General features: G+C 35.0%; 5 protein-coding genes across 5 annotated transcripts; 4 read left to right on the top strand and 1 right to left on the bottom strand.

The window, feature by feature from the left end:
- The first annotated feature begins 375 nt into the window (after positions 1–375).
- Positions 376–2,890, top strand: LOC110811813 (uncharacterized). Its single transcript, XM_088214994.1, has 3 exons — positions 376–862; positions 951–1,237; positions 1,392–2,890. The coding sequence occupies exons 1-3, from the start codon at positions 577–579 to the stop codon at positions 2,562–2,564; spliced, it is 1,746 nt and encodes a 581-aa protein (XP_088071120.1). The 5' UTR covers positions 376–576; the 3' UTR covers positions 2,565–2,890.
- A 126-nt stretch (positions 2,891–3,016) lies between these two features.
- LOC110811878 (myosin-like protein) lies at positions 3,017–6,451 on the bottom strand. The gene is made up of 5 exons (XM_022038484.2): positions 5,298–6,451; positions 4,658–4,954; positions 4,391–4,549; positions 4,084–4,302; positions 3,017–3,594 (listed from the first exon to the last, which is right to left on the bottom strand). Exons 1-5 carry the CDS (start codon positions 5,772–5,774, stop codon positions 3,145–3,147), a joined length of 1,602 nt encoding a protein of 533 aa, XP_021894176.1. The 5' UTR covers positions 5,775–6,451; the 3' UTR covers positions 3,017–3,144.
- An 8,203-nt stretch (positions 6,452–14,654) lies between these two features.
- On the top strand, positions 14,655–17,287 carry LOC110811902 (uncharacterized). The gene is made up of 2 exons (XM_088214993.1): positions 14,655–15,432; positions 16,923–17,287. Exons 1-2 carry the CDS (start codon positions 14,779–14,781, stop codon positions 17,079–17,081), a joined length of 813 nt encoding a protein of 270 aa, XP_088071119.1. The 5' UTR covers positions 14,655–14,778; the 3' UTR covers positions 17,082–17,287.
- Positions 17,288–17,945: 658 nt separating this feature from the next.
- Positions 17,946–20,348, top strand: LOC110811849 (uncharacterized). The gene is made up of 2 exons (XM_022038441.2): positions 17,946–18,695; positions 19,956–20,348. Exons 1-2 carry the CDS (start codon positions 18,042–18,044, stop codon positions 20,112–20,114), a joined length of 813 nt encoding a protein of 270 aa, XP_021894133.1. The 5' UTR covers positions 17,946–18,041; the 3' UTR covers positions 20,115–20,348.
- Positions 20,349–20,728: 380 nt separating this feature from the next.
- On the top strand, positions 20,729–21,450 carry LOC110811850 (Photosystem II 5 kD protein). Its single transcript, XM_022038442.2, has one exon. It carries the CDS (start codon positions 21,020–21,022, stop codon positions 21,338–21,340), a length of 321 nt encoding a protein of 106 aa, XP_021894134.1. The 5' UTR covers positions 20,729–21,019; the 3' UTR covers positions 21,341–21,450.
- Positions 21,451–22,300: the final 850 nt, after the last annotated feature.

Here is a 22,300-nt window from a genome sequence, read left to right as displayed (position 1 = left end):
AGGGAGAAAGCAGTTTGTGCACTGCCCTTGAAATTAATATATGAATTCTATAATGATGGTCATATTAGTTTGGTGAAAAAATCTAATACATAAGCCATCAAAATAATAAAAACAAAAACCACAATTGAATTATGTTTTAAATATTTGAAACTAAGGAATTTTATAAGTTTTTAAAAAATAAAAGATGTATAAAAATTATTTTATAAGTTATTTGAAAGAGTAATTTATAATTTATACATCTCTTAAGTCAAAAAATAACGTAACAAAAAAAAAATTGATTGAAAATTGGAAAAGGCCCATTTAAATTGTAATAATGAAGCCCAGTAACTGAATCCATCTTCACCCATTTAATTTTCTTACACGTGCATACTCTTTCCCGCCAACAATTACACACATACGCACGCACACATGTATGTATCTTCTAATCCGTATAGAACTCCTCTTACCGATCCGATAACTATAAATATCTTGACTAATCACGTTTTATCTCATTAGAACTCTGCACTGCATTGACCTCAAATCCAAAGAAACTCCTCTGATTAGTCAATTCCGTTTTCTCACCATCAAATTGCGTCAATGGACACTGACCCAGAACTCGCCCCACTTTTCAACTCGCTACCTGACCCATCTTCTTCAACCCACCTGCAGCAGCTCACCACTGATCACGCAGCATCATCGAGTGGCAACAATGGCTATGATCAACGCTACGAATTTGGTTGTTTTCCGCCAGGAATCAGGTTCTGCCCAAACGATAGAGAGCTTATTAGGGATTACTTGAGGAATAAGGCGTTGAATCTGCCCATGCACAGAAGCTATATCATCGATGTTAACGTCTATGATTACAACCCTTTTGATCTTGCAGGTTAATTTTATTACCCTTTTTTTTTTAGTTTTTGATAAAGAATAAAAAATCGTGACTAATATGTATGTGTATGTGTACGGGTGAACAGAGATTTGTAAAGACTGTGGGGAGAAAGAATGGTATTTTTTTACGCCAAGAGATAAGAAATATCCGAAAGGAAATCGACCAAGTCGAAAAGCTGGCAATGGATACTGGAAGGCAACTGGAGCTGATAAAGATATTACAGACAATGGTAAAACTATAGGGCATAAAAAGGCTCTGGTTTTTTATACGGGAAAACCTTTAGAGTCAGGCCGGAAAACTAACTGGATCATGCATGAATATCGACTCAGTAATCCTCCTGCTCCCGCTAACCAATCGCACGACAACATGAGGGTATTACATATATACCAAAATACATATATATTGTCTATTATCTCGACTTATTTCTTCTTTTTCTTAATTGGGTCAAACTTATTTCTTCTTTTTCTCTATTGGTCAAATCGTATTGGCTGACTTAAGGTATGTTTTTCCTTTTTTTGTTTTGTAGTTGGATGATTGGGTTTTGTGTAGAATTTATCAGAAGATTAGGAAAAACATGAGAGCCCGCAGCGAGGAGATAGAGCAGGAAGAGAATGAGACTGGAAATCCAAGAGAGAGACAGCAAGAAGCTGATCGTTATCGTCAACTCAATGAAGGTCAATTCTTGAATCCTGCCCCACGGAGTGATCATCAACTCATTGAAAGTCAAGCCTTGAATCCTGCCCCACAGGGTGATCATCAACTCAATGAAGGTCGATTCTTAAATCCCGCCCCACAGGGTGATCATCAACTCATTGAAAGTCAAGCCCTGAATCCTGCCCCACAGGGTGATCATCAACTCATTGAAGGTCAATTCTTGAATTCTGCCCCCCTGGGTGATCATCAGTTCAATGAAGATCAATTCTTGAATCCTGCCTCACAGGGTGATCATCAACTCAATGAAGATCAATTCTTGAATTCAGCCGCACTGGGTGATCATCAACTCAATGAAGGTCAATTCTTGAATCCTGCCTCACAGGATGATCATCAACTCAATGAAGATCAATTCTTGAATTCTGCCGCACTGGGTGATCATCAACTCCACGAAGGTCAATTCTTGAATCCTGCCTCACAGGGTGATCATCAACTCAATGAAGATCAATTCCTGAATCCTGCCCCACTGTTTGATTATCAATTTATTGAAGGTCAATTCTTGAATCCTGCCCCACTGGGTGATCGTCAACTCATTGAAGGTCAATTCTTGAATCCTGCCACACTGGGTGATCGTCAACTCATTGAAGGTCAATTCTCGAATCCTGCCCCGCTGGATGACCAGTTGACGACCTTGAATAGTCATGACCAAGTTCTTGCTCCTCCTCCTCCGTATCATAATTATCAAGTAATGAACAATAATTTTAATGGTGATCAGCATCTACTGCAGCAACCTCAGGTGTTGCCTTCCGCTTCTGGTCCACTTGTAGAAATGTTTGATCCAGCGTCGCCACTTCCAATCTCCATGATGCCACCAGCTCAAGTCCCTGCACCACCAATGGAGGAGGTTCCATATGTGCCTGCACAAGAGATGGAGAATGAAGACAATATTTTTACTAGTCAATTTTATTTAGAAAACTCTAATCTATTTTCCTGTCTGGACTTAGAGAACCATGATCTGATCTTCGGTGGTGGCAGCTCCGGTAATTAACTTTCAGATTTTAGTTACCTGCAAACTTCCCCCGAGAATATAAACATCTCCGGCCGCCTGCATTTCATCTCGACTTACCAGATAGTTGTAATGAACATGAGATTAATTTTTGATAGGACTAGGGACGATGGAGAAGAAGAACTTTTCTTTTTTCTTTTTTATTTTTTTGTTTATGTTGCAAATTAAATTGGGTTTCAACCCAGAATATTGAGAAGGTCTTATTATCAGAGTTTCACTTCTTTTTTCTTTTAGCTTCTTGTTTTGTTTCCATGGAACTAATGCAAGATTTTATACAACTAAAAGTTAATCAATTTTTATAACGAACTTCAGATAAACCCAACAAATGACTACCTCAAAATTCTCTTCCTTCCTGGATCAATCTCAGATAACAATCTCCATTTTAGATTTTCTTTTTCCCTCTTACCAAACAACACAAAGAACTAAAAGCATCATTGCAAGTAATAACATGAAAGGAATTTTTATTGAACCAAGCCTACAATCTTCCAACCACTGGCCAATCTAACAGCATTCTCACTAGTTTTTCCACGTCCTCCGGCCAATTTCTCTAAGAAATCCGACATTAATGACCACCAGCATAAGGGACAAATGTCGGGAAAACTTGTCCACCTCTCAACACTTCTTGTCGATAATGCAGAGGGAAGAGCGCATTGCTGTTCTGCATTATTGTCGTTGAAACATTCTCAATGTCTTTGAGTGGTGACCGTTTGGAAGGAGCTACGAGCCCACTGGTGCATGCCTGAGCTTTTCTTCCTCCAATTTCATCAATGGACTCTTTCTTCTTGTAGCCATTATTTTTAGCACAATGGTTTTCCTTCAACCGACAAATCAATACCCGTTTCTCCTTCTCGCTCTGAGTTTCTCCAGACATCAAAGATGAGCTCTTGGCACTTCCCATTGAGTTTGGATCCTTCCTCAACCTTTCGTACTCTCCATGAAGCACAGATAGTTCTGCTTGGAGTTCGTTTGTCTTGATCTCGGAAGAAAGGGCTTTCTGTCTCCATTCTTGCACCTAATGCAAAGATAATACACATTATAATCTTCTTAAACTGAAAAACAAAAAGAAAAAGTCAGGAATCCAAAATAATCCCACAAGTTTAAAGACAAGAAAGTTTGAATCTTGCTTTTTGATCTGACATTTTTACTATGTTTTTCTTGTTGTTTGTGAGCCAATAAACAAAAAACTGGCGACTTTGATACTTCACATCACACCGGGACCGGAAGGAAAAGTCTCCGGTGGGACCATTACAGCTGTTAGAATATTTTTGCAGCCCTAGCATCTTATGAATTTTTCTCATTTAAATTTAGTGTTCAGCTTATTTTTTGCAAATTTGCGTGCATAACCCTTTCAAGCTTAATGTTCTATGAAGTCGAATCAGACTAAATAGTTCCATGAACACTGAATAGAGGCAAATAAAAAGCAACCCAAATAGCTGGTGCACACCAAATTGGCCTAGAAATCAGAAAGAAGGGGATATGAAGCTGGATATTGAAATCTTACAGCAGAACGAAGCGATTTTATCTGACAATCTGAATCAAGTGCTCGATCTTCCCAAAAATCTCGCGAAGCCTGTAATTCCTCCATCTCATCCCTCACCTGTCCTAGCATCTCTTGCATTTGAGACCACTGCTCTGTCTCAGCCCTAACTTGTTCTACAATCCTCCTCACTATCGCCTTGCAGCGCCCTGAACAGGCTTTCTCCTCGTGGATCATCGTTTCCTGCAACATAATTTTCACTCAGATTCTTCTTGTCAATTGTTATATCTCTTTAATGAGGAACTGCCTATCACCTAGTTTACGAACTAACCTTATTTGGTTGTCGAATAGGCATATCTGGAAGCTCGGATTGCTTTGAGCTAGATACAGCAGAATTGTTGGCTGTAGAAAGCATTGAACTATACTCCTCCATTATTTCTAACAGGATCCCCTTCGATAATCCCTCGATTTTTCTCCTCAGAATCTCCATCTGCATATTTTTTTTATTAGAATCAACTCTCCATTTCTCAAACTAACTACTAAAGACAATAAACCAAGCAACAAACAACTTATTGAATTAGAGAAAATTCAATCTTACATTGCTGCCAGAGTTGAAATCGAAGCTCTCATCAAATTGATAGCTTGTTTTTATTGACAAACTTGCTTCAGCCATTTCTCGAATCTCTTTTGTGCATGCCTCGTCAGATTTTCCCCCAAATTTCTCTAACCTTCTTTGAAGAAAAGAAGCTTGTCTGTCAAGATTGCTAAATTTTCTAACTTGCAAGTTCTTATCTGCAGCCCTTCTTTGCAACTTCTCTAGTTTCTGCAGTAAATAATTTATTTCTTCCTCCCAAATCATACTCACATTCTTCCCTTCAGAAATTTTCTTTCTACCCTAAAAATCAGTCACCAAACAAGGAAAAAACAAATAGTCAAGAAACACAATTGGCCAAAAAAAATCTGAAAAATGATGTATGGAAATTCAAGTCAACACAAATAGCCAAAAACCCTTTTGTCCTATGTCAAAGAAGGATAATTATCAGGTATAAACAAATCTGAAATAGGGATTCAAATGAAAAGAAACTGAACAGAAAAAGAAAAGGATTTCCATGTCTGACATTCTCTAAGATTAATTAAGCAAAAGGGTTGATATTTGTATTATCAGTTAATTCTTATTCTGCATTTTGCCTATTTTCTCAGGAAACAAATGGAAAAGTAGAGAAAGAAAAGGAGCTAACAGTTAGCAAACTGTGAATAGCAGATCGCAATATCCTCTCCACCCGAACTCTCCTCCTTTCCATCTTTTTCACAGCAATCTCCTTCTCCATCCTCAACATATTACACTCTGCTCTCAACATCTCTGCCTGAAACCTCCATTTCTCCTCCTCCACAACAGCCGTCACCCCACACTCCCTCACCTCCTCCTCCTCCGCCGCCGCCACTCTGTCTCTCCTCCTCTCCTCCCGCGAGCTCAAAACCACGACCGGCATAGAAGGAGCTCCTCTGTCAAACGTTCTCTCCTGATCAAAAAGAGCCTCCAGCCTCCCTATTCGGTCTCTCCGCGACGTGGGTTTCGCGGGACTCGGCGCCTTGGTTTGCTTTCTCCGAGGCCTGCGCGGTAAATGGAGGATTCTCGGAGTTGGCGCTGCTTGTGGGTATTGCCATTTCGGCCTCCTCGTCGCTGTCGATGTCGTCGTCGTGTATATTCTCTCCATGCAACAAGAAAGTTTGCGTCTTTTCTATCTCTGTCTAAAGTTTGCTGGAACAGGGGATTGGGTTCTGGGTTTCTAGCTGCTAAAGAAGATAAAGCTTGATAAGAGAAGAATGACAGAACGACAATGGCCGATTTTTGAAGAGTGTCGTAGAAGGTGAGTTCTGGGTTTTAGTGATAGGAAAAAGTGAGGTTGGAGCTTCTTCTTCTTCTTCTTCTTCTTATAATCATATAGACTCTCTATACGAGAGTTTGAAGTTAAACAGAAAGTGTACTGGGTGTCTGAGTGTCTCTACATGATTTTTGAAAAACATGGGGGTATGGAAAAAGAAAATTAATTTCTTTTTTCAAAAAAATTGAACTGAAAAATAGAGAAAAGTGTCCTCTTTTATTTATGAAAATATGTTCAAAAATATTTAAGAACAAAAATAGAAAATAAAACTTAAAAAAATTGGCTATTTATTGAAGAAGCAGAGACTAAGATTCAGAGTTCAGAAACTTCTTGTTTTGTTTATGTTTAAAACCAGAGTTGAATGGTTTTTTATTTGAATTTTTATATTTTTTTGGGTTGGTATGCATATATAATTATATATATATATATATATAGAGAGAGAGAGAGAGAGAAGAAGGCGTGCAACCTCGTTAAAAGGAAGGAACAGAGATATTTGAAATGAAAGGTGTCTGTGTGTGTTTCTTTCTCTCCTCTGGTTTTCCTTGGACATTGTTCTTATATGGAAATCTGAGAAGTATATATATATATATATATATATATACAGTAATTGCATGCTTTTTTTCTCCTTTTTCTTTTTCTTTTACAAATAATTAACTCTATTACCAATATCCATAACTTGTCTTTCTAACCCCAAAATATAAATAAATAAATTAGTAATTTACAATATAATAATTTAATATTAAAGAGTTTTGTATTTTGTTTATTAAATTTTACTAAAAATATAAAATTTATTAATTTATAAAATATTATGAATTAACAGTAATTATGTAATAACTGACGTATTTAATTTATAATTTTATTTTCTTTTAAGTTTCGAACTTTTACGGTTAGTATTATAACTACATTTTTCGAAATAATTCCTTACACAAAAACTTAAAAACACTAAATGAAATATGCTCCAACCATTCCGTATGAAAAATAAGTATAAAGACACAAGGATATGAGGTTCTTTACTGAATATGCAGCCCAAGACGAGTCGCTTTGATAGGATGTTGATCGACTTTTCGAGATTTTAGAAAAACTCATCTCTGTCTAGTAGGCCTGGGAAGAGAGGATGAAACTATCTGACCCTCTACTATTTCCACAATATGAGACACCCCTATAACGAGAGAATCTAACGCCACCTCGATGCAACCCTGTTTCTCTATCGTATCATCCAACACTGTCACAATACAATTCAGAGCCCCCACCGTATCATTCGACACTGTTACAAGGCTACCCCATCCTTCCCCAGCAACATCTGGCCCTTCTTCCATGGGACTCAGTTTCACCCATAATGGATCTGATAGAGATTGACACGAGGGATCCTAATGTATTTTCAAGAATGAACTGGTTAGCGGCGTATAACACCACTGTGGATTATTTTCACGAGAAAAATTGTATTTAAGCATCATAACGAAAAGTTATTTACAAGCTAAAAGTTTTGAATATTATTTCCTCATAACAATTTTCTTATTACATAACACTTTAACTCGATTGTTTTTTCTACACTATGCAAACTTAAGAAAGAAATTTATATTAAAGAGATTCCAATAGTCCAAGACTTTTCGAATGTATTAATTGATGAACTTTCTAGACTAGCAGTAGACAAGGAAGTTGAGTTCACCATAAACCTTCAGCTTGGCACGCAGCCCATCTTAGTTTTTCCTTACTACATGAGTCATGTTAAGATGAAAGAGTTGATGAAATAGATCAAGAAATTATAAGATAGTGGGTTCATCCGACACAGTATTTCTCCTTGGGGTGCTGGAGTCACATTTGTAAGAAAATAAGAATAGATGTTAAGATTATGTATTGACTACAGGGGACTAAACATGGTCATGATCAAGAACAAATACCCCATCACCAGGATTGATGACCCTTTTAATCAGTTGCAGGGTGTCCAAGTCTTCTCTAAAATATACATGCGTTCAGTTACCATCAAGTAAAGATCAAGATAGAAGACATTCTCAAAATAGCTTTCCGAACCAGGTATGGATACTATGAATTCCTGATCATGTCATTTGAATTAATTAATGCACCAGCCATCTTTATGGATTTGATGAATAAGATTTTCAGATAATTCATAAATCAGTTTGTCATTGTATTTATCGATAATATCCTGATCTATTTAAAAAGTAGAGAAGAACACACTTACCATCTAACTCAGGTTTTGCAGGTTCTGAAAGAAAATAAGTTGTATACAAAGTTGAGTAAATGTGGGTACTGCCTCGAGCATACCACCTTCTCAGGGCACATCATAGCAAAGGATGGAGTGTCACTGAATCCCAAAAAAGTTGAAGCAGTACTTGGTTGGGAAAAATTAACATCGGTCAAGGAGATTTATAGCTTTCTGGGGATGACAAATTATTACCGTAGGTTTGTGGAATGATTTTCTACCCTAGCTGCTCATCTGACTTGGCTCACAAAGAAGAACGTCAAGTTTGAGTAGAACGAGAAATGTGAAAGTAACTTTTCAGAACTAAAGAAGTGGTTGACTACTGTACTGTTGTTGACCTTACCGAGATGAGTATAAATATTTTACATCACACTGAACCCAAACCCTAACCGCCAGCCTCCCGCCGGAGAAGAAAAATCAGTCGCCAAGGAATAGAGCCGACTGCCGACCGCCGTTGCACCGGAGCCACCTCTGACCGTCAAAAAAGTAAAAATTCTCATATCCGCTCGGAATTTGATTTTGAGCACTTCCATAATCAAATTGAAGCAAAAGTGACTGCGCTTGAGCAAAAAATCATAGACGAAGCTCGGCGCCGCTGCCACCTGTAAAATCCGCAACCTCTTCTGATGAGTCCCTTCCTGTTTTTCATTTCGTGCAATTTTTTCACTGTTGTGTTCACCGTTCTGTTTTTTACATGTTAACCTAAGAAAAACTTCCAGTTGCAAAGGTGAGCTAGCAGAGCCGCTGCACCTAAAAAATTTCACCGCCGATAGGTTTTTGTTTTCTGATTTTTTTCGGCTAATCGAGGTCCCTTAACATATTTTTTTACAGGGATATGTATAAAGTCGACCGGAATCGGCCAAAATCGACTGAAAACGGCCAGACTGAGGCAGGTCGCCGCTGTAATCGGTGGTGCCATCGCCGGTGCTGGAACCCCGAAATTGACCAAAAAAGATTTTTTACACCGATTTTGGATTAGTAGAGTATTTTTAGGTACGTAACAAGTGTTTTGGATTCCATGAAAATAATTTAAGAAATTCGGAGAGTGCCAGTAGGCGCAGTAGAAAGTTTAGTATTTTGGACACCGATTCGGATAAGGATCCCTCATCTTTTCCTTCGTTACGGTAAATTGAAGCTTAATAATTAATAATTGTGTGTTTTTATGAAAAAATAGAGAATTCTGAAAATAATTACAAGTCACTAGTGGAGGCGAAACCGGTTAGTGCACAGTCATTTCGATTTCTTATTTATTTCCTTATATTATATAAATTTGTTTACTATTATACTGTATGTAACTCATTTGATGGTTTTTGGGGTCTTTTTAGTTATTTCGTTATTTGTTTCCCTGCATTGCATGTCGGCATCCCGGTCATTGATTATTTAGCAGTGTAAAACTATATTATTGTTTAAGTGAACGGTAAGTATAAAATGAAATATGGTTATTGTATGGTTGATTATTATACTGATGATAATCTGTATAATAAATATTTATTGGGTACCCGGAAAAAGGCAGACTGGTCCAATACATAATGAATACTATCGTGAACGTTACCTCAGTCAGACGAGGTTAAGAAGTCCCTTGCCATAAAAGTTTGGGAGATATGGTTCACCCTTATATCGGATGGGATATTGAGGTGGTTACATATTTGGCAACCATACCGAGCGGAGTATGGGACGGCTTGTTAACTGTTTAATTGGATATTGTATTTACAAGTAGGATGACATCCCTATAGACCCCTAACGGTATCGGTAAGCGGGTAAAAATGTAAAATGATCGTTTTTTTGTTATCTTCTATGTGATAAATAATAGTGCTTGAATATGAGTTTTCATAAGTTATTGTTGGGAGAGACTTATAACATAAATATGAAATAAATGGCTTTCTTTATAATAAATGAATTTACAATAAATTAAGGGCTCAATTAGTTATTTTTCTGATTTCTACCAATTTTTAGTTTTCGTATATGTGATTAGTGTGATATTCTTACTGGGTTAGTATAACTCATCCCTTCATTAACTATTTCAGATCAAGATGACCAAAATCCAGATTCTGATCAACAAGATGGTGCCAATAGTTCACTACTCGGACTCCTTTCAAAAGATAGTGAATGTCGTCATAGGATGCTTCGTGATTTGTTTTTCGTTTATTTCATTAATTTTCGTTTGTTTTTTTAGAATGAATATTCTCGTAATTCTATTGGGTATTATAATTTATTGTGTAAGGAATGTAAACCATAACTCTATTATTTCGCTTTCGCGTTTAATTTATGATTTTATTTTCAATTAAGTTCCGGCCTTTTATAAATTTTAATAAATTTATTATATTTTTAATTTAAAAATAAATATTTGTAATTATTATATTTTTTAATTAAAATAATTATAATACGTTAAAATTTTAATTTTAAATTTTTTTATTATCGTAAAAATAAATAAATCAGAATGAGAATGATTCAGCACCAAAAAAATTAATTATAACTAAAAAAACGTTATGTCGATAACTATGATTATTTCAAATATAAATTTTAATTATTATAAAATATTTGACTCTTAATAAAATCTAACTTAATTAAATTAGTTATGCGTTAGTTAGTTGATAATATAATTATAAAATAATAAATTTTATATTTAAATAATATAATTATAAAAAGTGGTTCATGTCAAACCCATGATTAGATGAAATGAAATGATTAAAAAATATTTCTTGATATGCATGTGATTATAAGTTTTAAGTAATTAATTTGAAGTGGTAGACTAAGAAAGTCATTCTTTATGCTATGCGTGTGTATATATATGTGTGTGTATATATATGTGTGTGTATATATGTGTGTGTATATATATGTGTGTATATATGTATGTATGTATGTGTAAAGAGAGAGAGAGAGAGAGTCACACAAAACAAGAAGAGGAAGTGAGTGAGTCAGAAAATATTGTGTGTATTATTTATTAGTTTTAACAAATGAAGAAGAGAGTACGTGCCGTTAAAGTTGTGTGTTAGTGTTAGTTATTTCTTTTGTAATAATTCAACACTCACTCTCTCTCTTAATTATTAATTAAAATAAATAATTCAATTTAAATTTTAAAATAATAATAATAATTATTATTATTATAATTATAAGTAAGCTGAGAGATGACGACAACCTCATTCCTACGAGTGTCTGGTTCCACATATGAGAGAGACAGAGAGGGTTTTGTCTGTCTAACTTGTTGACACTCTCATTTTCAAATCCTTAAATAATATATATATATATATATATATATATATATATACCCTTTTCCCATTAATATTCACTCGGAAAGAAGATTTACATTTACAACCAAAGGTATATTTTTTTATAAGAAGAATAATTAGGTCAAAAATTATGATACATTCCGATAAAATAAAATTTTCATCGAAGAGAAGCAAATGAAATGATTTCATAAAAATTCTCGTAGAATCAAGAATAAAATTTTCATTATGTACGTACTAAATTATAAATGAGTAACTACATCCGATTTTTTTAAAAAAATTTTAATTGTTTCGAAATTTTTATTTTTAAAATAGAATATTTATAATTTTTTTATAAATTTATAAATATATTATGAATTAATAGTGATCAATTTATAATAAATAATTTAATTTATAATAATATTATGTATTTAAACCAAACAAAACGTTATATATCAATTAAGTCTTTAATTGCAATAATCACAATTAATTAAAAATTTAATTTATTTTTAAAAAATTCTATTATATTTATTTATTTTTTTTTTAAAAACCCAATTAATAATTATATTTTTTAACAAAAAATTGAGTATTAAAAGTTACGAGTATAATTATTTTTAAAAATGTTATTATTTAAGTTTTTATCCACTATAAAATCTTCAATATTTAGAATATTTTATAATAATTAAATTTAAAATTTACTAATATACCATTCACTTATTCTTTCGTTGATATTTTGACACTTTTTTTATTCTTACTCTAAAAATATGGTCAATTTATTATATATATAATATAATATATATATATATATGTACACAAATTCAAACTCGTATAACTTTTACCTAAATAAATAAGAAGTTTATGTCGGTACCGTAACAATACAAAAATAGTAAGTCTACTGTGCACTATAACTCAATTATCAAGTTACACTATTCAAAAAATCATAGCAAATTAATTACTCGTTCCAAAAAAGTTACTGTTGGGTTTTTCCTTTCTTTTTTTTTTTTTTTTTACTGTAAATTGCATGGCATTAATAACTGAAACTAGTTAAAAAGTAATATAGAAATTGTAAGTTAAAATATAATTAATTAATTATCGTGGCTTCTTTTTTTCTTAAATGTGAATTGGGATGCGGGCCCATATATACATTCATATATTATTATATTGATTGGGTAGACAGAAACTAAGAAACCATTTAAAAATTAGATATATTAGATTGTAATTAGTGTACGTATACTATATAATTAATAAATATGTAACTTTTTAATTAGAGATACTAATACTATTAATTACCACAATTAAATAAGCTTAAGATGGCAAAGATTATACTTATTCCCCATAAAATATCCATATGTGGTAAATTTTGGGTACTGTATTTTATTACGAGAATTTTACCGTTGTGGGTCCATAGTGGAATTTCAAATTTATGTTGGGTGAGCCCACGTCTCTGATTTCAGTAAAAATATGTATGTGTGTATATATATATATATATTGTACTAAAACAAATAGAGTAAAAAGGAAAAAAAAAAAAAAAAAAAAAGGAAAATTTGTTTGAAGAAACGATGCCGTTTTGAAGAGGGAAAAACCACGTTTTGAAGAGATTTAGTTGGTTTATTTTATTTATATTCATAAACTTTTATATACAATTATTTGTTAGTAAAATAATTATTAATTTTAAAATTCTAATTTTTTTATTTACTCGTTTATTAAAATAGTATTTTAATAATAATTATTATTTAATTTAATAATTGAATCATAGAAAATTTGCTTACGAGTAAAAGACAATTTTGTCGTTAATGGTGAAACTTATGTTACTCTTCTTTCCAATCGGAAGTGTATTATTCTAATTAATTTAATAATTAGTATAATTCTGACCAATATTTTATAGTGCAATTAGGGTTTAAAAATACAATTTTTAAGATTCTGTTTGGTGATGCACAATAATCAAAACCAGGTTGGTACTACTTTTTGAACTTACAAAAGTTTCAAATTTTTGATTTGGATTTATCATTTAATTTTAGCAAATTGTTATTAACAAGTTAAATTTTATATTTTTATTAAATTAATTATTATAAATCAAGTAATATAACTATTTCGAACGGTAATACAACCTAAATATAAAAATTAGAGTAAGATCGATAGACAACTTTGTTACATTGTCACCGAATCCAAACGATAGAGATTTTTCGGTCACTAATGTTTTATAGTCTTTTATTATGTATCCGAATTTTAACCGATCAATCTCTTATGATAACAATATTTTTTTTTTTATTAATTGGATATCGACTTTTGTCATTATTAGTACATATATGTAAAATTTTAAATTTTATGTACTTATTAAAGTTTGAATTCATAAAGTATATTAATGAAATATATATATATATATATATAGATATAGAGAGAGATTTGTTTAGTGATTATTGTATGTAAATCAATAATTGAGAAAAGCAATTTCCATGGTGAAATATTTAGAAAAACTTTACCATACTCATGAATTTCAGGATCCTGTCAACCCCACCACCGTACACACAATCAAATGTGTGATTTTTGCTGGATTGCAGAGCATACATTCAATGATTCTTTCTACTCTATTCAATTTCTCCAGTATGTATATATATATATATATATATATATATGTATGTATGTATGTATGTATGTATGTATCCAATAATTATTATTACTCGTACCCAAAATTTTAAAATTCTGGAACAAACTTCAAACTGCAAAATATTTTTGAAATTTTTTTACTACATAATTTGTTGATTTATATATATATATATATGTATATATAATTACACATATTTGCCTAATTTTTTTCACTATTATTATGTTAATTTTTTTATTTATTAAAAATGAAAAAAAATTATTGGATAATTAATCTTCACATTAGCAGAATTTGAGAAAAGAAAATTAAAAATTAGTGAATTATAATTTATAAAATAATGGGAAATTAATTTTGAGAATTTATGTTTAATTTTCTTTTGTCTGGTTTATTCGACCCAAACGAGGTTTTTTTGGGTTTCGAACCAAACAGATCCAACTTGGTTTGGGCTCAAGCTGTCGTTGTGTATATAACAACCCGGCCCATGTTCTGGGTGGTTCAGCCCAAAGCTATCAAAGCCGTCTGATTGACCCGTTCTATTGGGCCCACTATAATCGCGTGATCTTTATTTTTGGGCCCAGCTAAGTGAATTTCATTTTATTTATTTTTTAATTCTACGGTCCAGATTAATGACACGAAGTCTTTAATCGCAGGTGGATAATTTCGTTTTGTTTTTTACGATTTGTCAAAATACTTTGCAGCTGAAAAACCCTAATTGATATTAAAGAAAACCCTAACTGCAATACCTTCTGTAAAAAATCTCTGCATACCCGCCACACATCCTCTCTCACGAACACTCAGTAAATCACCCTAATCATGGCAGACAGAGGGGCAGCAGGAGGCGATAGGGGAGCGTTCCGTCGGGGCTTCGGCGGAGGTCCCCGCGGAGGCCGTGGTGGCCGTCGCCGAGCGAGGAAGGAAGAGGAAGAGAAGTGGGTTCCTGTCACGAAGCTAGGACGCCTTGTGAGGGAAGGAAAGATTCGTTCATTGGAGCAAATCTATCTCCATTCCCTCCCTATCAAGGAGCACCAGATCATCGACCAACTGGTCGGTCCTTCCTTGAAAGATGAGGTTATGAAGATCACCCCTGTCCAGAAGCAGACTCGGGCCGGCCAACGTACCAGGTTCAAGGCCTTTGTTGTCGTTGGTGACGGGAACGGGCATGTAGGTTTGGGCGTTAAGTGCTCGAAAGAGGTGGCTACAGCCATCAGAGGCGCTATTATTCTCGCTAAGTTATCTGTCATTCCTGTAAGGAGAGGGTACTGGGGAAACAAGATCGGGAAGCCTCATACAGTGCCGTGTAAGGTTACTGGCAAGTGTGGATCAGTCACGGTCAGGATGGTGCCGGCCCCTAGAGGTGCCGGAATCGTGGCTGCTCGGGTGCCCAAGAAAGTGCTTCAATTTGCCGGGATTGAGGATGTTTTCACCTCATCCAGGGGTTCCACGAAAACTCTCGGTAACTTTGTGAAGGTATAGCTTATTGCATTGTGTATTTTATATATTAATGATTATGACAATTGTTTGGGTGTCATGAATTGATTTGATCATTTTTTGCTTTTGTTATATATGAAAATCGTGCTTGGATATTCGATATGTATATCTGTTGCATCTTCTACGTGTTTTTTGAATTATTTTTGCGTGTAAGAATCATGGGTTTGATTTTTAATTTCATTTTTTGTTAAGTTGATTTTGAAGTTGATTTGTTTTATATTAAGTGTAATGAAGTCAGTGGAAGTTTGTTCCTTGTTTTGGTTATGTAAAATATAGCTCTTTTGGCAGATGAAAATTAAGTGATGCCTTGATGGCTCTTTATGGCTGGTAACTCTATTTTTTTTTTGAGATAAAAGAGAAGTATATTAATAGAAAGGCTCTAAGGGGGAGCCACCCATGTACAAAATGTCTGGTAACTCTATGTGACAAGGAGAGAGTTTATATAAATATATGCACTTTAGTGGATGTAGGGATGGACTATCCTGCTCCTTCCATACCCGGTCTGATAAGGTTTTTCTACGTAAGAATTTGATTCGTGTCGCAGCAGGTATGAGTTGGCGAGAAATGATGATAAGGTCAGGGCGGGTTTGGGTTTGGGTTCGGGTTCAGGTTTTTATATTATAAGTGTGGGTTAGGTTTTTGGTTGTCGAAATCTGCTGCGTTGCCATTCCTAAATGAATGTCTGTTCTACCTATGGAGGATACGCAATTTGGAAAATATCCTAAAAGGGATATTTGATCTGGCATTAAATTGTAAGCAAATTCCAATTTATGAAAATAAGCTGAAGTTTACTTGGAAAGATGCTTCGGAGGTAAATTATGAAGTTGCTTTCTTTGGCATGGTCTTCTTGACTGTAGAAAATTATATGCAAGGGGAATAATTTTTTTGTTAAGCTATGCAGCATAACTAAGAAGGATCTGTGGGGCTGCTGGAATCAATTGCTCTTATTTGTACTTCAACTAGAAATGTTGGTGCTGGTGGGTTTGGTGGCTCATGAACTTAGGTCTTGAAATGGAGGGGCATTTTTTATTTTTTTTTAAAAAACAAAGAATCTGATTGGGTTGTTGCCCTTGTTGATCTAATAGGCTGGAGTGAGAGGAATGGAATGCTTTTGGTGGGATTAGAGGACTTCTTTGTACATAGCCAGATTGTTAGATGTATGCTTGTAGTTTTAGGTGCTGATATTGCTTTTTACAAATCAATTTTCCATTTACCTGATATAGAAGCTTGGGATACTCTACTTAATTGTTGCTTGTTACACGTGCAAATGAAGAGTCTTGTTCCCTGAAGTTGAAATGCTTTGTGTATACAATGCATTTTGCGAAGATGCTCTTAGCTTTCAAAGTTCGGAAGCTCTCAACTTTTATCTTAGGTTATTATGATCCTCCCATTTTGATGAACTGTTTATACTTTTTAATCTTATTTATTGAATTCTACTATCATATAATTCTTGAATAATCTGGATGCAGGCGACTTTTGAGTGTCTTCTGAAGACCTATGGTTTCCTGACACCTGATTTCTGGAGAGAAACCCGCTTCTCCAAGTCTCCCTTCCAGGAGTATACCGATCTTTTAGCTAAGCCTACAAAAGCTATCATTCACGAAGACCTCGAGAGAGTTGAAGCCTGATTGCCCCTCCCCTTGTTTTTTCCCCAGAGAAGGGAGTCATTATGTGGAGCATAGCTTGTTTAGGTTTTTAAGACACTTTCCTTCTATCCTTGTTGTTTCTTGTGTTCGGGATTTTGAGATGAATATGTTTGGCATTACGTGCCGTCTCAAACAATGGTTATGGTTTTTGGTGGTTAAATTTTACATTTTGATTGATCTTTGGTGAATTGCCTGTATCAATCTTAAATTTTCTCAATCTAATCATTTTGGCTGTTTCTTTGTTGAAGAAAATGAGATCCATCTCGGTGGGAAAACATCTAGGAGGGATTGACTAAATGTTTCAAGAACACTTGTAAGAAACTCAAGCACATTCTTATGTGCTTGAATGGAGTGATTACTTTTTATAAAATAAAGTTTCAAATTATTTTAATTTCATATGTAAACTTTATTCTATGTATTTAGAAAATACAAAATAGTAAGTATTACTTTTATATATTAAGCAAAAATTTTATTTTTCTATCACTAATTAGGCTGTAATTTTCTTTTACCCTAAGATTCTTTTAGTATTAAACATTTGATAAAATTTATTATAAGAATTTTAATACTATATGATACATAAATTTTACGTTATTTTTATTAATTTCCAAAAAATATTGATTATTGATTATTAATAATTCCATAATATAAACACATTTTTTTTAACACATAATTAACATATTTTTATTTATTTTTAACAACTTATAAATGTCATAAACCCATAAGTCTAATAGGCTTATAAGCTGAATAAACTCTGCCGTCGGCCCATTAGCTTCGGCCCATTAATACCTGATGATTCTTGTCCAGCTAAGTGACTTCCGATTGCACACATATTTAAGCTGAAAACCCTAGTTCGTGCTGAAGAAAACCCTCGCTGCCGTCTCTTCTACAGAAAAATCTATACTCACCTCGCCCGCGTATCCTGCCTCACGAACACTCGTAACTATGGCAGACAGAGGGGCGGCGGGAGGCGACAGGGGAGGATTCCGTCGCGGCTTTGGCGGAGGCCCCCGCGGAGGCCGTGGTGGTCGTCGCCGCCCGAGGAAGGAAGAGGAAGAGAAGTGGGTACCCGTCACGAAGCTAGGACGCCTCGTAAGGGAAGGTAAGATCCGCTCATTGGAGCAAATCTATCTCCACTCCCTCCCTATCAAGGAGCACCAGATCATCGACCAACTGGTCGGTCCTTCCTTGAAAGATGAGGTTATGAAGATCACCCCGGTCCAGAAGCAGACTCGGGCAGGCCAGCGTACCAGGTTCAAGGCCTTTGTTGTCGTCGGTGACGGGAACGGGCATGTAGGTTTAGGTGTTAAGTGCTCGAAAGAGGTGGCCACGGCCATCAGAGGCGCCATTATTCTCGCTAAGTTATCTGTTATTCCTGTAAGGAGAGGGTACTGGGGAAACAAGATCGGGAAGCCTCATACAGTACCGTGTAAGGTAACTGGCAAGTGTGGATCGGTCACGGTCAGGATGGTGCCGGCCCCTAGAGGTGCTGGAATCGTGGCTGCTCGGGTGCCCAAGAAAGTGCTTCAATTTGCCGGGATTGAGGATGTGTTTACCTCCTCCAGGGGCTCTACTAAAACTCTTGGTAACTTTGTCAAGGTATAGCTCATTGCATCGTTTTTTCTTTTCTTCTTGTTGTTTATGTGAATTATTTACGTTTTATGAATTGGTTCGGTCGCTGTTTGCTTGTGTTAATTACGAAAATTGTTTGTTGATTACAGTGTTTTTTTATTAGATATCTGATATGCACTTCTTTTGTATCTTGGACATGTTTTGTCAAATGTTGTTGCGTGTAAGAATCACGGGTTTGATTTGCGACTTATTTATTCCTCAGCTGATTTTGAAATTGATTATTTTAGTGTTTATATTAAGTGTTAGGTCACTGAAAATATGTTATTTGTTTTGAGTCTCTAAATCTGTGTGTCAAATTTTGTTTTCAAGGGTGTTGCTTCTCTATCAGATGAAAATTAAGGGTGTTTTCTTCTTTTGTTAGCATGGTGATGCCTTGATTACTCTTTATGGCTGGTTACCTATATGCTTATAAAGAGAGAATTTATATACATATATGCACTTTAATGAAGATCTGTTGTACCTATGGAGGGTAGGCAATTCAGAGAATATCCTAAAAGCAATCCATGATCTGGGGTTTTATTGTAAACAAATTCCAATTTGACGAAAATGAGATGAAATCTACTTGGAAAGATGCTTCAGAGGTGAACTATGGAGGTGCTTTATTTGGCATGGTTTTCTTGGCCTTAGAAAATCATATAGAAGGGGAATATTTTTTGTTAAGCTATGCAGCATAGAAGGATCTGCATGCACCGCTGCAATCGATTGCTCTTTTGTGTAATTCACTGGAAATGGTGGTGCTGGCGGGCTTTGTGGCTCATGAACTTCAGTCTTGGAGGAGGATTTTTCTTTGAGAAAAAAAAACAAAAAATCTGAATGGGTTGTTACCGGTGTTGATTTTTCAGCCTGAGTTGAGAAGAGTTGAATGCTTTTGGCGGGTATAGGGAACTATGTATATAGCCAGACCTTTAGATGTATGCTCATAGTTTTACGTGCTCAGAATGCCTTTACAAATCAATTTTTCTTTTACCTGAGAAAAATACTAGGTAGAAACTTGAGATAATATCTTCATTGTTGTTTGCTACACATGCCATACAAGGATATTATTCCCTGAAGTTGAAATGCTATGATTACAATGCATTTTACAAAAATGCTCCTAGCTTGCGAAGTACGGAAGCTCTCTTTTATCTTAGGTTGTTATGATCCACTCATTTTGATAAACTCCTCATACTTCTAAATCTTATTTATTGAATTCAACTATCATATAATGCTTAATTATTTTGAATGCAGGCCACTTTTGAGTGCCTTCTGAAGACCTATGGTTTCTTGACACCTGATTTCTGGAGAGAGACCCGCTTTACCAAGTCTCCCTTCCAGGAGTATACTGATCTGTTAGCCAAGCCTACAAAAGCTATTATTCACGAAGACGTTGAGAGAGTTGAAGCCTGATCTCTTTTTTTCCCAGAGAAGGAAAGTCATTATGCGGAGCATAGCTAGTTTAGGTTATTAAGATACTTGCCTTCCATCTTTTTGTTTCGTTGTTGTCGGAATTTTGAGATGAACTTATTTGCTTATGTGTTGTCTCAAACAATGGTTGTGCTGTTTGGCAATTAAGTTTATACTTTTCAGTGACATTGGTGAATTAGTTCATTTAATTTTAATAGAATTTTGTTAAGGACTTAACAGTGTTTTTGAAATGGATCAAATCTCCAATAATGGATTGTCTCAATCCTTTAATTAGGTTTTGTTTGTTTGGTTTAAGAAAAAGAAAGTCTATAATCGAATTTTGATCTAACCATTATCTATATTTTTGATCAATCTCTGCACTTTTAGTAAAAAATAATTTAGGGTGATTATGTTTATTACCATTGGCATGCCTTAAACTCCAGTGAAAAACCAGATGGTGTATCCCCCATCTGGTAAGTGCAATACTGATTTATCCCCCCCAGCCAATTATAATTATGAATTTATATTTTTTAATGTTGGAATATATATTACAAAAACAATGCTAGAAAAATAGTATTAGCTTCATGTTTCGGTCATTTTACATGTTCTAACCTTTTGGGACTTTCCATTTCATTTTAGCATTGTCGGATTTCAAGAGTCTTGAGTTCCACAACCTCTTAGGAAGATAAAAAGCAACACGTGGCAACAACCCATTTGGATAAGGAAATTTCATTGGATAAGGAAATGGATGATGTCTCTTTGTATCAGCCAAGAAGCAACCGGGCACAATCTGTTCTTCTTTCCACTTTTCTTCTTTTAATTTTTTTTTGATTGCCAGATAAACACAATAAACCTCCGAAAGTGTTTCAGACAGTTTTGAGCAGCAGCAGCAAACCAGAGTTGCAGAAATGGCCTCAGTAACAATGGCAGCCTCTTTCCTACCAAGCTCACCCTCCACCATTGCTAAACTTCCTTCAACCACCGCCAACAGAGGCCTTGTCCTCATCAAGGCTTCAAGTGAAAAAACCAGCTTGGAGTTAAAGAATGAGGTCAAGGAAGAGAGCAGCAGAGGGAGGAGGGATCTGGTGTTTGCCGGGGCAGCAGCTGCAGTATGCTCCATAGCCAAAGTTGCCATGGCTGATGAACCAAAACGAGGAACTCCTGAAGCCAAGAAGAAGTATGCTCCTATTTGTGTCACAATGCCAACTGCTAAAATCTGTCACAAGTGAGGTTATGGTGTTTCTTTGTTTAATAATTTATTGTTCTGATCATGATCATGATCATGTAAAAACATCAACATGAACCTGTACCTTCGTATTGGAGAATCCTCTTTCTTTCACGTCTTCTTGGCTCCCTAGGCTGTTCTCATGTACATTTAAATCCAGAGTTTCTTGCTGGCAAATGCAGGTATAAGTAATGGTTAAGCTTCGAAGTTTTAGCCAAAACGCCAAATTGATTATGCAGTTCTTTATGTGTGGCTGGAATTGGCTTATCCAGTTTTTCATACCAGGAGAAGTGACTAACCCATTACTTACATTATCAAATTGCAAGTTCAGTCTTTCTAGTTCTGCTTGAAGCCTCTATCTTGATTTTGCAAGGTGGAAAGCTACCAGGATCATTTGGTATCATTGAGGGTGTTTGGTTTGGTTTGGTTTACTTTTGAGTCAATCCAGCTTATACATCTAATGATTAGCAAGACAATCAATTAACACAATTTCAATGTGAGGCAATATGAACTGGATTTGGGACCGAATTCTTCGAGTATGGTTGAGGTTAATATGATTTCTCCGCGACAAAAGTAATGGGTATTAAGCGAAAAAATTGATCAGGTTTGGTTTGATTTACTTTTGAGTGAAACCAGCTTATACATATAATGATTAGCAAGACAATCAATTAGCACGATTTCAATGTGAGGCAATATGAATTGGATTTGGGATCGAATTCTTCGAGTATGGTGGAGGTTACTATGAATCTCCGCGATGAAAGTAATGGGTTTAAGCGAAAAAATTGATCAGCAACAGAACCTCAAAATGTCCAAGCACTGCCATATATCATCTAGAGATAGGGAACTAATTCAAATAGCTTAAAGTTTGAAGGTAGCCTATATAACTTGTCCTTTGATGTTGCAGAAACATTTCAAACATGTGAATCTCCTGTCTCTCCGCATCAAATTTATCAGTCATTAATGT

Source organism: Carica papaya, chromosome 3, assembly GCF_054855325.1.
Source record: "Carica papaya isolate Zhongbai chromosome 3, ASM5485532v1, whole genome shotgun sequence".
Lineage (NCBI taxonomy): Eukaryota > Viridiplantae > Streptophyta > Magnoliopsida > Brassicales > Caricaceae > Carica > Carica papaya.
The sequence above is the reverse complement of the archived record's forward strand: the minus strand, read 5'-3'. Positions and strand labels throughout refer to the sequence as shown.

Bases quoted from the DNA above. Each gene is read 5' to 3' on its own strand.
- LOC110811813 (XM_088214994.1), top strand. From the start codon at position 577: ATGGACACTGACCCAGAACTCGCCCCACTTTTCAACTCGCTACCTGAC. The intron at 863-950 runs GTTAATTTTATT...ACGGGTGAACAG, and splicing joins CAACCCTTTTGATCTTGCAG to AGATTTGTAAAGACTGTGGG. The intron at 1,238-1,391 runs GTATTACATATA...TTTGTTTTGTAG, and splicing joins AATCGCACGACAACATGAGG to TTGGATGATTGGGTTTTGTG.
- LOC110811878 (XM_022038484.2), bottom strand. From the start codon at position 5,774: ATGGAGAGAATATACACGACGACGACATCGACAGCGACGAGGAGGCCG. The intron at 4,550-4,657 runs GTAAGATTGAAT...AAAAATATGCAG, and splicing joins ATTTCAACTCTGGCAGCAAT to ATGGAGATTCTGAGGAGAAA. The intron at 3,595-4,083 runs GTAAGATTTCAA...TCTTTGCATTAG, and splicing joins TAAAATCGCTTCGTTCTGCT to GTGCAAGAATGGAGACAGAA.
- LOC110811902 (XM_088214993.1), top strand. From the start codon at position 14,779: ATGGCAGACAGAGGGGCAGCAGGAGGCGATAGGGGAGCGTTCCGTCGG. The intron at 15,433-16,922 runs GTATAGCTTATT...ATCTGGATGCAG, and splicing joins CTCTCGGTAACTTTGTGAAG to GCGACTTTTGAGTGTCTTCT.
- LOC110811849 (XM_022038441.2), top strand. From the start codon at position 18,042: ATGGCAGACAGAGGGGCGGCGGGAGGCGACAGGGGAGGATTCCGTCGC. The intron at 18,696-19,955 runs GTATAGCTCATT...TTTTGAATGCAG, and splicing joins CTCTTGGTAACTTTGTCAAG to GCCACTTTTGAGTGCCTTCT.
- LOC110811850 (XM_022038442.2), top strand. From the start codon at position 21,020: ATGGCCTCAGTAACAATGGCAGCCTCTTTCCTACCAAGCTCACCCTCC.